General features: G+C 41.3%; 3 protein-coding genes across 5 annotated transcripts in view; 1 reads left to right on the top strand and 2 right to left on the bottom strand.

The window, feature by feature from the left end:
- Positions 1-18,607, top strand: part of LOC114548890 (uncharacterized) — a 590,132-nt gene that overhangs the window by 103,118 nt on the left and 468,407 nt on the right. The window contains 5 exon segments of the mRNA XM_028568901.1: positions 1,825-1,944; positions 2,175-2,254; positions 8,465-8,504; positions 8,736-8,855; positions 9,086-9,205. Coding sequence (XP_028424702.1) covers positions 1,825-1,944; positions 2,175-2,254; positions 8,465-8,504; positions 8,736-8,855; positions 9,086-9,205 — 480 coding nt within the window.
- LOC114548895 (NACHT, LRR and PYD domains-containing protein 3-like) overlaps positions 1-18,607 on the bottom strand; it is an 802,603-nt gene that overhangs the window by 430,604 nt on the left and 353,392 nt on the right. The window lies entirely within an intron of this gene.
- Positions 1-18,607, bottom strand: part of LOC114548893 (NACHT, LRR and PYD domains-containing protein 12-like) — a 594,283-nt gene that overhangs the window by 470,395 nt on the left and 105,281 nt on the right. The gene's annotated exons all lie outside the window — the stretch shown is intronic.

The raw sequence follows: 18,607 nt of genomic DNA, 5'->3' as shown, positions 1-18,607 counted from the left end.
TGCTGCTGTCGCAGTGGTCCTGCCCTGCTATGCTCTGCAGTGCCCTGCTACACCCTGATACGCAGTGTTAATTTCGTTGACGAAGACTATGACGAAAAATATTCGTCAACAAACCGTTTTCACGGATGAAAACTAAATAAAAACTAAATAAAAAGTCAGAAATGATGACAAAGACTGATGAAATATAACTGACTGTTTTTTTGCTAGCCAATTTTCATCATACAATTAATATAATTATACACCAAATTCCTTGTTTCAGTTAAAGCTAATTCCCACATTTCCTCCTTAGAGTTTAAAATTGTTTTGTTAGATCGTTTGTTCATTCATTTATTCATAGGCTAGGCTAGTGTTGTAGAGGTGAACTAGCCAGCTAGCAAACGGCACACGATGGCAAACAATGCTAATATTGTCCACCTGATTTTGGTAAAGCCATTTGAAAGTCTTCCTTACGAGGAGAAACTTAGAATTAAACAGCAGGGTTAGATCAACACTTAAGATTGATTTAGTGTAAAAGATAGGACAAAGTAGCAGGTCTGTTCAGCTCTCGTGGTATGACAAAGTTAGCTGGCTGACTGGAAGTGCTGTCACAAAGAAAATGGACTGCTGGCCATGCCTCTTCATGAAACCTTCTCATGGATATTATAAATTATTATTATAATAATTATATCATTGTTGTATCATATTATTATTTATTAATATTACTATTATTATATAATTTAAATATTACAATATTATTATAAATGAATGGACAATTTTGATGATGTAGGCTTCTGACTGGCTAGTAGTCCTTACCTAGGTACTGTCAGGGCCCTCCCTCATACTCTGCTTCTGACTGGCTAGTAGTCCTTACCTAGGTACTGTCAGGGCCCTCCCTCATACTCTGCTTCTGACTGGCTAGTAGTCCTTACCTAGGTACTGTCAGGGCCCTCCCTCATACTCTGCTTCTGACTGGCTAGTAGTCCTTACCTAGGTACTGTCAGGGCCCTCCCTCATACTCTGCTACTGACTGGCTAGTAGTCCTTACCTAGGTACTGTCAGGGCCCTCCCTCATACTCTGCTTCTGACTGGCTAGTAGTCCTTACCTAGGTACTGTCAGGACATGCCCTCATACTCTGCTTCTGACTGGCTAGTAGTCCTTACCTAGGTACTGTCAGGGCACGCCCTCATACTCTGCTTCTGACTGGCTAGTAGTCCTTACCTAGGTACTGTCAGGACCCTCATACTCTGCTTCTGACTGGCTAGTAGTCCTTACCTAGGTACTGTCAGGCCCTCATACTCTGCTTCTGACTGGCTAGTAGTCCTTACCACACCTGCTGCGATCAGATACGGAGTAGCCAATCTAAAAGGACTATTATACATTTGTAATCCTAATTATTGACAGTAGCAGTAGTTTGTGCGTTCATAGCTTCATACTTTAAAAGAAGAGAATTTAAAGATTCAAGCAATACAAATAAAAACCTCTTGGTGTTTGCAGAGTCCAGAACAAGAGACGTAGAGCAGAGTCTGTAGTATCTGGCTGTCAGTCTATGAAGAGTAACTGGTCGATGCTAGAACCTCCATACTTCAGTAGAGAACCTGGACCCTCAGACATAACGTAAGAGAACTGATACCAACTCATTTATATCACTCATTTTCAGATTCCTCTGCTGTTTTCTATTGATTTTGTGTTTGTATATTAAATTTTCCACTAAGACAACGGATACAAACTTTGAACACTTTTTCATTATAGGCAGCAGTTTGTGTGTTTAGCGCTTTGTAATTGGCCTTAAAAAAAATAATATCAGGATTAAACTAACATTAATAAAAACATTTTGGTGTTTGCAGAGTCCAGAACAAGAGACGTAGAGCAGAGTCTGTAGTATCTGGCTGTCAGTCTATGAAGAGTGATCAGTCCAAAGGTCAACCTCTGACCTTCAGTAAAGAACCTGGACCCTCAGACACAAAGTAAGAGAACTGATACCAACTCATTTATATCACTCATTTTCAGATTCCTCTGCTGTTTTCTATTGATTTTGTGTTTGTATATTAAATTTTCCACTAAGACAACGGATACAAACTTTGAACACTTTTTCATTATAGGCAGCAGTTTGTGTGTTTAGCGCTTTGTAATTGGCCTTAAAAAAAATAATATCAGGATTAAAGTAACATTAATAAAAACATTTTGGTGTTTGCAGAGTCCAGAACAAGAGACGTAGAGCAGAGTCTGTAGTATCTGGCTGTCAGTCTATGAAGAGTGACTGGTCGATGCCAGAACATCCAGACTTCAGTAAAGAACCTGGACCCTCAGACCCCTTTTACCTGAATCTTGATCACTAGATATCACCGAGTACTCTCGATAGGAAATAGAACATCGGTGCTAGCAAACTGGAGTTGCTGCAGCTAATGGCCAGAGCTCCCAGTTAGCTAAAGTGACAGTTGTGGGGGCATGTTCTAAAGAGTGCCTTTGTGCCTCTTAACAGACACAAAATGCAATTAATATTTCTGTGCAACATGAACGTGGCCCCTCACGTGACAACGAGATGCGTTTTCAACTCAGACATTGTGAAGAAACCGTTTGAATTCATAGTTTGTACTGTCACCTACTTCTTTTTCTTTTCCTATCGACAGTACTTGGTGACATCAAGCGATGAAGATTCAGGTACAAATTGGCTGGATTTCCCATTAAGGAAGTACTGTTACTGTGAAGGAGCTGCAGGAAGTATCGAGTTTGTTTTAATAAACAAACTACAGACAGATCTCTAAATGTTTAATAAGACAGTTGGAGAGGAAAAGCATTTATCAGTGTTTATGAAAGCAGGAGAGTTTAGATAAAAGGAACATTTTCATTACAGACTGAATTCAAACAGAACAGTAACAACACTGTTACTGTTCTCTGAGCTTTGAGACAGTTTTGGTCAAGTTTTGATATTTCAACAATGATTTTAAAAATAAATGTGTTGACAGAAAGAGGAAGAGGAGTGATGTTTGTGAGGAGGAGCAGCCGTCCTGCTGTGCTTTGTGTCAGGACGTCCTGGAGGATCCAGTCTCTACCAGCTGTGGACTCTGGTTCTGCAGACAGTGCATCACCTCATACTGGGACCAGTGTGCTTCATCAGGAGACTCCTGCTGTCCCCAGTGTGGAGAAAGATCCAGAACAAGTAAGACTGTCCATCTGTCTGCTGATGTCTTCATGTCTCAAAACAGGATTCTTCTTGTGTCCTCCGTTTTCAATCCTTTTTATTGTTATCATTGTTGTTTGGAGACTGAAAATAACACTATTAATAAATAGACTTTTGTATTTCCTTACAGTGTACGTTGTTAAACATAAACATAAGATCAGTGTGAAGGGGACATATGAACGTGTGAATGAAGGAGCTGATCAAACAGGAAGTGGAACCCTCCTCAACAGGATCTTCACTGAGGTCTACATCACAGATGAACTGAGTGAAGAAGTTAATACCCAACATGAGGTGAGGCAGCTCGAGACAGCTTCCAAGAAGAAGACCCTCCATGACTCTCCAGTCAAGTGCAGAGACATCTTTAAAGCCTTACCTGACCAACAGAAACACATCAGAGTCGTTATGATGATCGGCGTCGCTGGTGTTGGAAAAACCTTCTCAGTGCAGAAGTTCTGTCTGGACTGGGCCGAGGGTTTGGAAAACCAAGATGTGGATCTGGTGATTCCTCTTTCCTTCAGGGAGCTGAACTTGATCAAAGATGAGCAGTACAGTCTTCTGGAGCTGCTCCGTGTTTTCCATCCAACATTACAGGAGGTCCCAGCAGAGCAGCTCGCTGGCTCTAAACTTCTCTTCATCTTTGATGGCCTGGATGAAAGCAGACTTTACCTGGATTTCAACAACAATGAGGCTGTTTCTGATGTCACACAGAAGTCATCAGTCAACGTGCTGTTGACAAACCTCATCCAGGGGAAGCTGCTTCCCTCGGCTCTCGTCTGGATAACTTCCCGACCTGCAGCAGCCAATCAGATCCCTCCTGTGTGTGTTGACAGGGTAACAGAAGTACGAGGCTTCACTGATGACCAGAAGGAGGAGTACTTCAGGAAGAGAGTCAGTGATGAAGAGCTGTCCAGCAGAATCATCTCCCACATCAAGACCTCCAGGAGCCTCCACATCATGTGTCTGATCCCAGTCTTCTGCTGGATCACTGCTACAGTTCTGGACCACATGTTGACTACAGACCAGAGAGGAGAGCTGCCCAAGACCCTGACTGACATGTACTCACACTTCCTGCTGGTTCAGACAAAGAGGAAGAAGCTCAAGTATGCTGAGGGACATGAGGCGAGTCCCACAGGAGCTGACGGAGGCTGACAGGGAAGTTCTTCTGAAGCTGGGGAGGCTGGCGTTTGAACAGCTGGAGAAAGGAAACATCATGTTCTACCAAAAAGACCTGGAGCGCTGTGGTCTGGATGTCACAGAGGCCTCGCTGTACTCAGGAGTTTGTTCAGAGATCTTCAAAAGAGAGAGTGATCTTCCAGAAAACAGTCTACTGCTTCGCTCATCTGAGTGTTCAGGAGTTTCTGGCTGCAGTCTACCTGTTCCACTGTTACACCAACAGGAACACACAGGTACTGGAGGACTTCCTGGGGAAAGACTGCTATGTTGATTCATTTCTGGATGTCTTCCTGAAGAAAACCATGGAGAAATCCCTGAGGAGTAAAAATGGCCACCTGGACCTGTTTGTCCGCTTCCTTCATGGCCTCTCTCTGGAGACCAACCAGAGACTCTTAGGAGGCCTGCTGGGTCAGACAGACAACAGTCCAGAAATCATCCAGAGAGCCATCAACAACCTGAAGGAGAAGAAGACCAAAATGTCTCCTGACAGAAGCATCAACATCTTCCACTGTCTGACGGAGATGAACGACCACTCAGTCCATCAGGAGATCCAAGAGTTCCTGAAGTCAAAGAAGAGATCAGAGAAGAAACTCTCTGTGATCCACTGCTCAGCTCTGTCCTACATGCTGCAGATGTCAGAGGAGGTTCTGGATGAGTTGGACCTGAGTCAGTACAACACATCACAGGAGGGAAAACTGAGACTGATTCCAGCTGTGAGGAACTGCAGAAAGGCTCGGTAAGTCCAGATGTGATTATCAACACAATAAATCAATGTAAAGTTGAAGACATCAGTATTAGAGTAAAGATACACACTTTATACACATTTACATTATATATCATGCATGAGACTGTTCTTAATCACACCCAAAAACAACAGGATTTTAATATTTTTGTTTTTGTTAAACAGCTCTTGGATATCAAAACAAATTTATTTTATTTTATTTTTTTTTTTTATTTTCATTTGACAGGGACATTGCACAGGTCCTTAGCAGTACCATAATTAGCTATAAGCTAATTTTCATCTGTAGTCCCTGGGCAGGAAACAGAGAATAACATCTTTGTCAAAAAAAAATCTAACACTGTAGTAAAAGACAACAATCACATTTCCCAGTATTAAAACTTACCCACTACAACAAGAAACAACAAAAACCACAACAAAGAAAAACACTACTTTGACAACAAGAAACACAACATGAAGACAACAGCAACAACAGAACCAACAATAAAATCCCAACATTTAGACCCCACTACAACAGGACTTCACTACAAAAAGATTGGCTGTTTGGGTTTATGATTGATGGGAGCATGATTGAGTTGATTTCAGCGATGATTTCAACTTTAATTTAAAACCATCAAAGTTGTTCCATTTTCTGATCTCTCTTGGTACTGAGTTATAATACTTTGTGTCTCTAACAGAGAAGACTGATCAGCCAAACTCAGTAGATCTATTCTGTACTGCACAGTCACCTCTGTTGATCGTCCTAGTTCTCCTCCCAGAGCCTGAACACAGTGACACAAACTCATTTAATGGTGGAGGGGCCAGATCATTGATTACTTTATAGACTAGACTAACATCAGCAAGAAACACAAAACTGTCAAATGTCATGAGATTATGTTTTTGGATTATGTTACAATGATGATAACTTGATGGCTTTTTGTCCAATGCCTTGAGTGATGTTTTTTACAGCTTGTGATACAGTATGATATGAGTGAAAAAATCATTGATTGCATAAAACATTTTGCTGCATGTAAGGGGAGCTGATTTCTAATATATCTTAAGTTCCTTAAATTAAATTTGACTGTTTTACACACCTGTTTCACGTGTTTTCCTAAAGGACAGCTGTGTGTCCACAATTATTCACAAATATTTAAAATGTGACACAGTCTTGATAGGTTCCCCCTCAACAATGATTTCTGGCTGACTTCAATTTTTTCTATTATAAAAATACATGCAGTTCAGGCGGAGAGTTGTAATGCAGCACAGGAGACATTGAGAAGAATTGCAAATCAAAACCCAGACAATCATAATAAATTCAGATGAATCTGGTGAACAGGTAGAGAATGGTAATGACAGGGCCGGAGGAAGAGGAAATGTGACAGAATAAGAGGGCTGATATTTTGATGATCTATAACAACACAATGACAAAGTCTTTACTCATTTTAAGGAAAAGCTCATTGATTAGGACATAGTAATGTTGAGCTACACATTGGATTAGGGGGGCACTTAAATCATGGTTGCTGCTGTCGCAGTGGTCCTGCCCTGCTATGCTCTGCAGTGCCCTGCTACACCCTGATACGCAGTGTTAATTTCGTTGATTTAAGACTATGACGAAAATATTAGTCAACAAACCGTTTTCACGGATGAAAACTAAATAAAAACTAAATAAAAAGTCAGAAATGATGACAAAGACTGATGAAATATAACTGACTGTTTTTTTTTTGCTAGCCAATTTTCATCATACAATTAATATAATTATACACCAAATTCCTTGTTTCAGTTAAAGCTAATTCCCACATTTCCTCCTTAGAGTTTAAAATTGTTTTGTTAGATCGTTTGTTCATTCATTTATTCATAGGCTAGGCTAGTGTTGTAGAGGTGAACTAGCCAGCTAGCAAACGGCACCACGATGGCAAACAATGCTAATATTGTCCACCTGATTTTGGTAAAGCCATTTGAAAGTCTTCCTTACGAGGAGAAACTTAGAATTAAACAGCAGGGTTAGATCAACACTTAAGATTGATTTAGTGTAAAAGATAGGACAAAGTAGCAGGTCTGTTCAGCTCTCGTGGTATGACAAAGTTAGCTGGCTGACTGGAAGTGCTGTCACAAAGAAAATGGACTGCTGGCCATGCCTCTTCATGAAACCTTCTCATGGATATTATAAATTATTATTATAATAATTATATCATTGTTGTATCATATTATTATTTATTAATATTACTATTATTATATAATTTAAATATTACAATATTATTATAAATGAATGGACAATTTTGATGATGTAGGCTTCTGACTGGCTAGTAGTCCTTACCTAGGTACTGTCAGGGCCCTCCCTCATACTCTGCTTCTGACTGGCTAGTAGTCCTTACCTAGGTACTGTCAGGGCCCTCCCTCATACTCTGCTTCTGACTGGCTAGTAGTCCTTACCTAGGTACTGTCAGGGCCCTCCCTCATACTCTGCTTCTGACTGGCTAGTAGTCCTTACCTAGGTACTGTCAGGACATGCCCTCATACTCTGCTTCTGACTGGCTAGTAGTCCTTACCTAGGTACTGTCAGGGCACGCCCTCATACTCTGCTTCTGACTGGCTAGTAGTCCTTACCTAGGTACTGTCAGGACCCTCATACTCTGCTTCTGACTGGCTAGTAGTCCTTACCTAGGTACTGTCAGGCCCTCATACTCTCCTTCTGACTGGCTAGTAGTCCTTACCTAGGTACTGTCAGGCCCTCATACTCTGCTTCTGACTGGCTAGTAGTCCTTACCTAGGTACTGTCAGGGTACGCCGTCATACTCTGCTTCTGTCTGGGTAGTGTCCTTACCACACCGGCTGTGATCAGATGCTGAGTAGCCAATCTAAAAGGACTATTATACATTTGTAATCCTAATTATTGACAGTAGCAGTAGTTTGTGCGTTCATAGCTTCATACTTTAAAAGAAGAGAATTTAAAGATTCAAGCAATACAAATAAAAACCTCTTGGTGTTTGCAGAGTAAAGAACAAGAGACGTAGAGCAGAGTCTGTAGTATCTGGCTGTCAGTCTATGAAGAGTTGGTCCTTAGAACCTCCAGACTTCAGTAGAGAACCTGGACCCTCAGACATAACGTAAGAGAACTGATACCAACTCATTTATATCACTCATTTTCAGATTCCTCTGCTGTTTTCTATTGATTTTGTGTTTGTATATTAAATTTTCCACTAAGACAACGGATATAAACTTTGAATACTTTTTAATTATTGGCAGCAGTTTGTGTGTTTAGTGCTCCATAATTAGCTTTAAAAAAAGATAATATCAGGATTGAAGTAACATTAATAAAAACCTTTTGGTGTTTGCAGAGTAAAGAACAAGAGACGGAGAGCAGAGTCTGTAGTATCTGGCTGTCAGTCTATGAAGAGTGATTGGTCGATGCCAGAACCTCCATACTTCAGTAGAGAACCTGGACCCTCAGACATAACGTAAGAGAACTGATACCAACTCATTTATATCACTCATTTTCAGATTCCTCTGCTGTTTTCTATTGATTTTGTGTTTGTATATTAAATTTTCCACTAAGACAACGGATATAAACTTTGAATACTTTTTAATTATTGGCAGCAGTTTGTGTGTTTAGTGCTCCATAATTAGCTTTAAAAAAAGATAATATCAGGATTGAAGTAACATTAATAAAAACCTTTTGGTGTTTGCAGAGTAAAGAACAAGAGACGGAGAGCAGAGTCTGTAGTATCTGGCTGTCAGTCTATGAAGAGTGATTGGTCGATGCCAGAACCTCCATACTTCAGTAGAGAACCTGGACCCTCAGACATAACGTAAGAGAACTGATACCAACTCATTTATATCACTCATTTTCAGTTCCCTCTGCTGTTTTCTATTGATTTTGTGTTTGTATATTAAATTTTCCACTAAGACAACGGATACAAACTTTGAACACTTTTTAATTATTGGCAGCAGTTTGTGTGTTTAGCGCTTTGTAATTGGCCTTAAAAAAAATAATATCAGGATTAAACTAACATTAATAAAAACATTTTGGTGTTTGCAGAGTCCAGAACAAGAGACGTAGAGCAGAGTCTGTAGTATCTGGCTGTCAGTCTATGAAGAGTGATTGGTCGATGCCAGAACCTCCATACTTCAGTAGAGAACCTGGACCCTCAGACATAACGTAAGAGAACTGATACCAACTCATTTATATCACTCATTTTCAGATTCCTCTGCTGTTTTCTATTGATTTTGTGTTTGTATATTAAATTTTCCACTAAGACAACGGATACAAACTTTGAACACTTTTTTCATTATTGGCAGCAGTTTGTGTGTTTAGCGCTTTGTAATTGGCCTTAAAAAAAATAATATCAGGATTAAACTAACATTAATAAAAACATTTTGGTGTTTGCAGAGTCCAGAACAAGAGACGTAGAGCAGAGTCTGTAGTATCTGGCTGTCAGTCTATGAAGAGTGATTGGTCCAAAGGTCAGAACCTCCATACTTCAGTAAAGAACCTGGACCCTCAGACATAAAGTAAGAGAACTGATACCAACTCATTTATATCACTCATTTTCAGATTCCTCTGCTGTTTTCTATTGATTTTGTGTTTGTATATTAAATTTTCCACTAAGACAACGGATACAAACTTTGAACACTTTTTTAATTATAGGCAGCAGTTTGTGTGTTTAGTGCTTTGTAATTGGCCTTAAAAAAATAATATCAGGATTAAAGTAACATTAATAAAAACCTTTGGTGTTTGCAGAGTCCAGAACAAGAGACGTAGAGCAGAGTCTGTAGTATCTGTCTGTCAGTCTATGAAGAGTGATTGGTCGATGCCAGAACATGCAGACTTCAGTAAAGAACCTGGACCCTCAGACCCCTTTTACCTGAATCTTGATCACTAGATATCACCGAGTACTCTCGATAGGAAAAAGAACATTGGCGCTAGCAAACTGGAGTTGCTGCAGCTAATGGCCAGAGCTCCCAGTTAGCTAAAGTGACAGTTGTGGGGGCATGTTCTAAAGAGTGCCTTTGTGCCTCTTAACAGACACAAAATGCAATTAATATTTCTGTGCAACATGAACGTGGCCCCTCACGTGACAACGAGATGCGTTTTCAACTCAGACATTGTCAAGAAACCGTTTGAATTCATAGTTTGTACTGTCACCTACTTCTTTTTCTTTTCCTATCGACAGTACTTGGTGACATCAAGCGATGAAGATTCAGGTACAAATCGGCTGGATTTCCCATTAAGGAAGTACTGTTACTGTGAAGGAGCTGCAGGACGTATCGAGTTTGTTTTAATAAACAAACTACAGACAGATCTCTAAATGTTTAATAAGACAGTCTGAGAGGAAAAGCATTTATCAGTGTTTATGAAAGCAGGAGAGTTTAGATAAAAGGAACATTTTCATTACAGACTGAATTCAAACAGAACAGTAACAACACTGTTACTGTTCTCTGAGCTTTGAGACAGTTTTGGTCAAGTTTTGATATTTCAACAATGATTTTAAAAATAAATGTGTTGACAGAAAGAGGAAGAGGAGTGATGTTTGTGAGGAGGAACAGCCGTCCTGCTGTGCTTTGTGTCAGGACGTCCTGAAGGATCCAGTCTCTACCAGCTGTGGACTCTGGTTCTGCAGACAGTGCATCACCTCATACTGGGACCAGTCTGCTTCATCAGGAGACTCCTGCTGTCCCCAGTGTGGAGAAAGATCCAGAACAAGTAAGACTGTCCATCTGTCTGCTGATGTCTTCATGTCTCAAAACAGGATTCTTCTTGTGTCCTCCGTTTTCAATCCTTTTTATTGTTATCATTGTTGTTTGGAGACTGAAAATAACACTATTAATAAATAGACTTTTGTATTTCCTTACAGTGTACGTTGTTAAACATAAACATAAGATCAGTGTGAAGGGGACATATGAACGTGTGAATGAAGGAGCTGATCAAACAGGAAGTGGAACCCTCCTCAACAGGATCTTCACTGAGGTCTACATCACAGATGAACTGAGTGAAGAAGTTAATACCCAACATGAGGTGAGGCAGCTCGAGACAGCTTCCAAGAAGGAGACCCTCCATGACTCTCCAGTCAAGTGCAGAGACATCTTTAAAGCCTTACCTGACCAACAGAAACACATCAGAGTCGTTATGATGATCGGGCGTCGCTGGTGTTGGAAAAACCTTCTCAGTGCAGAAGTTCTGTCTGGACTGGGCCGAGGGTTTGGAAAACCAAGATGTGGATCTGGTGATTCCTCTTTCCTTCAGGGAGCTGAACTTGATCAAAGATGAGCAGTACAGTCTTCTGGAGCTGCTCCGTGTTTTCCATCCAACATTACAGGAGGTCCCAGCAGAGCAGCTCGCTGGCTCTAAACTTCTCTTCATCTTTGATGGCCTGGATGAAAGCAGACTTTACCTGGATTTCAACAACAATGAGGCTGTTTCTGATGTCACACAGAAGTCATCAGTCAACGTGCTGTTGACAAACCTCATCCAGGGAAGCTGCTTCCCTCGGCTCTCGCCTGGATAACTTCCCGACCTGCAGCAGCCAATCAGATCCCTCCTGTGTGTGTTGACAGGGTAACAGAAGTACGAGGCTTCACTGATGACCAGAAGGAGGAGTACTTCAGGAAGAGAGTCAGTGATGAAGAGCTGTCCAGCAGAATCATCTCCCACATCAAGACCTCCAGGAGCCTCCACATCATGTGTCTGATCCCAGTCTTCTGCTGGATCACTGCTACAGTTCTGGACCACATGTTGACTACAGACCAGAGAGGAGAGCTGCCCAAGACCCTGACTGACATGTACTCACACTTCCTGCTGGTTCAGACAAAGAGGAAGAAGCTCAAGTATGCTGAGGGACATGAGACGAGTCCACAGGAGCTGACGGAGGCTGACAGGGAAGTTCTTCTGAAGCTGGGGAGGCTGGCGTTTGAACAGCTGGAGAAAGGAAACATCATGTTCTACCAAAAAGACCTGGGCGCTGTGGTCTGGATGTCACAGAGGCCTCGCTGTACTCAGGAGTTTGTTCAGAGATCTTCAAAAGAGAGAGTGTGATCTTCCAGAAAACAGTCTACTGCTTCGTTCATCTGAGTGTTCAGGAGTTTCTGGCTGCAGTCTACCTGTTCCACTGTTACACCAACAGGAACACACAGGTACTGGAGGACTTCCTGGGGAAAGACTGCTATGTTGATTCATTTCTGGATGTCTTCCTGAAGAAAACCATGGAGAAATCCCTGAGGAGTAAAAATGGCCACCTGGACCTGTTTGTCCGCTTCCTTCATGGCCTCTCTCTGGAGACCAACCAGAGACTCTTAGGAGGCCTGCTGGGTCAGACAGACAACAGTCCAGAAATCATCCAGAGAGCCATCAACAACCTGAAGGAGAAGAAGACCAAAATGTCTCCTGACAGAAGCATCAACATCTTCCACTGTCTGACGGAGATGAACGACCACTCAGTCCATCAGGAGATCCAAGAGTTCCTGAAGTCAAAGAACAGATCAGAGAAGAAACTCTCTGTGATCCACTGCTCAGCTCTGTCCTACATGCTGCAGATGTCAGAGGAGGTTCTGGATGAGTTGAACCTGCGTCAGTACAACACATCACAGGAGGGAAAACTGAGACTGATTCCAGCTGTGAGGAACTGCAGAAAGGCTCGGTAAGTCCAGATGTGATTATCAACACAATAAATCAATGTAAAGTTGAAGACATCAGTATTAGAGTAAAGATACACACTTTATACACATTTACATTATATATCATGCATGAGACTGTTCTTAATCACACCCAAAAACAACGGATTTTAATATTTGTGTTTCTGTTAAACAGCTCTTGGATATCAATAACAGTTTATTTTATTTTATTTTTTTATTTTATTTATTTGACAGGGACATTGCACAGGTCCTTAGCAGTACCATAATTAGCTATAAGCTAATTTTCATCTGTAGTCCCTGGGCAGAAAAAATGCTAACACTGTAGTAAAGACAATCAAATTCCACCGTTTTAAAATTCGCCCACTACAACAACAAAAACCACAACACAAAAACACTACTTTGACAATAAGAACAACAACATGAAGATAACAGCAACAATACAATTTCACAACAATAGAACCAACGATAAAATCCCAACATTTAGAGACCACTACAACAGGACTTCACTACATAAAGATGGTCTGTTTGGGTTGATGATTGATGGGAGCATGATTGGGTTGATTTCAACCATAATTTCATCTTTAATTTAAAACCATCAAAGTAGTTCCATTCTCTGATCTCTCTTGGTACTGAGTTATAATACTTTGTGTCTCTAACAGAGAAGACTGATCTGCCCGACTCAGTAGATCTGTTCTGTACTGCACAGTAACCTCTGTTGGTCGTCCTAGTTCTCCTCCCAGAGCCTGAACACAGTGACACAAACTCATTTAATGGTGGAGGGGCCAGATCATTGATTACTTTATAGACTAGACTAACATCAGCAAGAAACACAAAACTGGCAAAGGTCATGAGATTGTCTTTGGATTATGTTCCAATGATGATAACTTGATGGCTTTTTGTCCAATGCCTTGAGTTTTTGTTTATGAAGAGTTTGCAGTGGAGCAAGTGATGTTTTTTACAGCTTGTGACCAGCTTGTGTTACAGTATGATATGACTAAAAATTAATTGAGTGCATGAAAAGTTTTGCGGCTGATTTCTATTAAATCTAAATTTCTTTAAATTAAATGTGACAGTTTTACACACATGTTTTCCTAAAGGACAGCTGTGAGTCCACAATTATTCCAAAATATTTAAAATGTGACACAGTCTGGATACGTTCCCCCTCAATGATTTCTGGCTGACTTCCATTTTTTTCTATTATAAAAATACATACAGTTCAGGCGGAGAGTTGTTATGCAGCAAAGGAAACATTGTGAAGAACTGCAAATCAAAACACACAAAATCATAATAAATTCAGATGGATCTAGTGAAAAGGTAGAGAATGGTAATGAAAGGGCTAAAGAAAGAAAGAGGAAATGTGACAGAATAAGAGGACTGATATTATGATGATCCATAATAACACAATGACAAAGTCTTTACTCATTTTAGGGAAAAGCTCATTGATTACCCTGTAATGCCCTGCAGTGCCCTGCTACACCATGAACTACTACCACTACTATTTGTAGTAACAGTTCCATTATCTTTATTGTGACTATTATTGCCATTGTTCATCACACTCCCAACCAGCACCTTCAGACACCTCCTACCAAGAGCCTGGGTCTGTCCCAGTTTTCTTCCTAAAAGGAAGTTTTTCTCAACTTAAACATTTGAATAAAATGTAAATATAAATACATGAAATTCATAAAAAATAATAATGAAAAAACAATCTTACAAAATGAACATCTATTTTTCATTTGATTTATTTAACACATACTGTAGAAAAACAGAAAATAATTAAAGCTGCGAGCAGCGATGGACGGGCCCTCGCGCCTTGGCGTGCATCAGGGTTACCGGCGGACGCCGCTCCTTGTGACCGTGCATTTAAGCGGCACTCAGACACCGCAAATAATCACCAATAAAAAGGGAACTCCCTGCCGAGTTCAACGATACCTCACACAAGACTCTACATCATACATTTCATTAGCTGTGAAAGGGGGCTTGTCTAAAGCTTAGGGGGCTGGCCAAACAATCACCAATGAATAAGGAACTCTCTGCTGAGTTCAACGATACCTCACACAAGACTCTACGTCATACAATCAATTAGCTGTTAAAATACAGTTCATTAGCTGTTAAAAGGGGCGTGGCTTAAGCTTAGGGGTCGGGTCAAACCTTCACCGATGAAGAAGGAAGTCTGTGTTGAGTTCAATGACACCTCACACAAGGGTATACCTTAAACGGTACAAATGTTATGAAAGGGGCGTGGCTAAAGCTTAGGGGGCAGGTCAAACCATGACCAATTAAAAGGGAAGTCTGTGCTGAGTTCAATGATATCTCACACAAGACTCTACCTTAGATGGGTCAGCATTTATTAAAGGGGGCGTTCAACATAGGGGGCGGGCCAAACCATCACCAATGAAGAAGGAAGTCTCTGCTGAGTTCATTGATACCTCACACAAGGGTTTACCTTAAACGGTTCAAATGTTAAGAAAGGGGCGTGGCTTAAGCATAGGGGGCGGGTCAAACCATCACCAATGAAGAAGGAACTCTGCTGAGTTCAATGACACCTCACACAAGACTTTACCTTAAGCGGTTCAAATGTTATGAAAGGGGGCGTGGCCTGAGTAAGTGGGCGTGGTCATATTATAGGGGGTGGCTCAGTATCACATGTAGACCACACATTCTGAGTTTCATGTAAATCGGATGATGTTTGTCATATAAGGCGCATTTCATGTTGCCAGGGGAGGCGCTATGACCAAAAGTCAGTTTTGGCCTGTAGGTGTCCTCAGGCCTGGACCCTTGTCCATCGGGAGAAATTTCGGGCAGATACGACAACGTACACTCAAGTTACAACAACTTCTTTGTTCATCGCTAAACACTCAAAATGGCCGCCACGCCACACCCACACCGTCTGATGAAAAGTTTTTCTTTTAATAACTTTTCATCGTTAAGGTGTTGGGATGGTACAGACCAAGTTTGAAGTCCATCGGATGAAATCTCTAGGAGGAGTTTGTTAAAGTATAGCACCTTGACTTTTAAGCCTACTTCCTGTTGCCACTAGGGGGCGCTATGAATTTAAGTAAATATCGGCCTTTATTTGTCCTCAGGGTTGGTCTCTTATGAATCCTGAAAAGTTTTGAGCCAGTTGGACAACGTACACTCGAGTTACACCCACTTCCTGTTTTGGCAGCGAAACGCACAAAATGGCCGCCCCGCCACGGCCACGCCCTATGACGAAAAGTTTTTCTTTTAACAACTTTTCATCTTTAACATCTTAAGATGGCTCAGACCGAGTTTGAAGTTGATCGGATGAAATCTCTAGGAGGAGTTCGTTAAAGTACAACGTGGAAATGGCCAAAATCGCACTAATTTCAAACATTTAATTCGAAATGGCGGACTTCCTGTTGGGTTTAGGGTATGGCTCTAATGAAGTTTTTCGTACATCTTGACATGTTACATATGTCTACCAAGTTTCGTGAGTCTACGTTAAACGCACTGCAGGGGCTCAATTTTCTTAACTTTCTAGGGGGCGCTAGCGAGCCATTTTTGTGCGCCTCTTCGCGAATCCCTTAAAATACGTAAATTTTCACCAGACTTGATGCGATATTTCTGGTCATTTGTTGAAAAAGAAATCATATTATGCAAAAAAAACACTAACACTGCAATTTACATCAGGAATTAAACTGATTAAATCCTGCGTTATTTGGTGATTGATCGCTATTTATAGGGCCAAAATGCAGTGGTAGAATGTAACAAAGTACAAATACGTCCTAACTGTACTTAAGTACATTTTTCACGTATCTGTACTTTACGTAAGTAGACTCAATAGTGCATAGCCTACTTTTGACTTTTACTTTGTTACATGTTGCAGCAATTATCTATACTTTCTACTCCACTACATTTCTACAATGTTCAGTTACATTTCCTGATCAGTTTTGATCAGTTGATCAGTATTTCCGTTTTATGCTGGTTAGGATAGGAACTTTTTTTAAAAGCCAGGCCTTGTTTGTAGTAGTGGACACCTTCTACTTTTACTAAAGTAAATAGGTCTCTTGTTATTTGTACTTTTATATAAGTACTGAGATTCAGTACTTCCTCTACCGCGGCTCCGACAATCTCTGAAAACCTGTCTCCCAGGAGGTGCACAGGAAGTGTCATGTCCTTATATGGGAATTTTTGGTTGCGTTTTTTATGCTAATTAGGAACAACTGGCACGCGCTTTCAGTTAGGAAGACGTGGGATTCATCAATCCTAAGAACACAGGTGCGAACAAATCTGCTGTTTAAGAACACGTCATGAATCCGACGTAGACTTTTCTTAGAAACCTTCTTAAGAACATATTTAAGAGAAAACTTAGGAAGATATTGGTGAATGAGGCCCATTAATTCCTTCAGTTTCAATAGGGCCTTCGCTGCTGTCCCTAATTAAAATAATACATTGTATATGCCACATTAAGGATGGGTGTAATAAAAGAACTATTGATTAAGTTACAAAATAGACTTTGTCCAACCTGTTGGTAAAGAGTGAAGAACACCAAGCTTCTTAAGACCCAGTGTCTTCTTCTGTTGTTTCTACTGTGGGTAAAGTGAAGGCTGTTACAACGTGGAGACTGGAGTGGACACTGAGTGAGACGCACACAGCTCACCTTTTAGTTTCCTTAAATCACACAGTTTATGAGGTTAGTTATTCACACACAGTGACATTGTGATTATGATTAGATTAATCTTACAGCATTAAAAAGAGTTCAATGCATTTTTAAGATGATGTCACTCTTTCTCTCTCTCACACCAACATGACATCATGACTTCACGTAAACATACACGGTGACTTCCTTAAGCCAAGTGGCGTGTTATCTCTACGCATTATGAGATATCCGCGTGTATGTCTACTAGAGGGTGAACATTTCACTGTCGGTAACGTGTTCGGGACGGATCAAGCATAGAAATCACCGGGAGCGGGCGGGACGGAGCCGGAGATTAAATTAAGATATGAGGCTGCAATGCAGTGAGTGCGCCCAAAGATTGCGAGACATTTGGTTTTAGAGAAGAGAACCACTTACAACTCCCGATACGTTTGTTGGTCGGGAATACAGTGACCCGCGGGAGTCTCGCTAAATGGTCACTACCTAACCCCCCCAGCAGGGAGAGACACACAGCTCTGCAGCGCTGCATTCACACAACAACATCAGCACAGCTGTACACACACACACACACACACACACACACACACACACACACACACACACACACACACACACACACACACACACACACACACACACACACACACACACACACACACACACACACACACACAGAGTCTGATATCTTTAGACAACATAGGGAACCAAACGGGAGCGGGACGGGATTCGTGAGTCTTTCTCTCGGGAATTTGCAGGACATGATTATTTTGGGGGGCAGTCCCGTGATGGGGATGTGACGGGAGTATTTAGGTGGGATGGGATGGGAGCGATAATTGATTCCCGTGTCACCCTCTAATGTCTACGATGTATACAGCGGGCGTAAACATACACGCCACTTGGCGTGTTATCGGTGAAAGCTACGGTTGAGTTTAGGAAACGTGACACACAGGACCTGATCCCCGGTCTCCTGGGTGAAAGTCCTGTGTTGTTTGACCCATCCTCCCCCCCGACCAACCTCCCTACGCAGATTTTCTCCCTTTCATACTACTCGCTACGGCGTCAATTAACACACAATCACAAGGTAATGTAAGTCAATGGAGGCCAAATGGTGTTGATATACACACACACACACACACACACACACACACACACACACACACACACATACTGAGACACACACACACACACATACATATACACACACACACACACACACACACACACACACACATAGACACACACACACACACACACACACAGACACACAAACACACTTACATATAGACACACACACACACACACAGACACACACAC

Source organism: Perca flavescens, chromosome 22, assembly GCF_004354835.1.
Source record: "Perca flavescens isolate YP-PL-M2 chromosome 22, PFLA_1.0, whole genome shotgun sequence".
NCBI lineage: Eukaryota > Metazoa > Chordata > Actinopteri > Perciformes > Percidae > Perca > Perca flavescens.
Note: the sequence above shows the minus strand (reverse complement) of the source record. Positions and strands in the feature narration are given on the sequence as shown.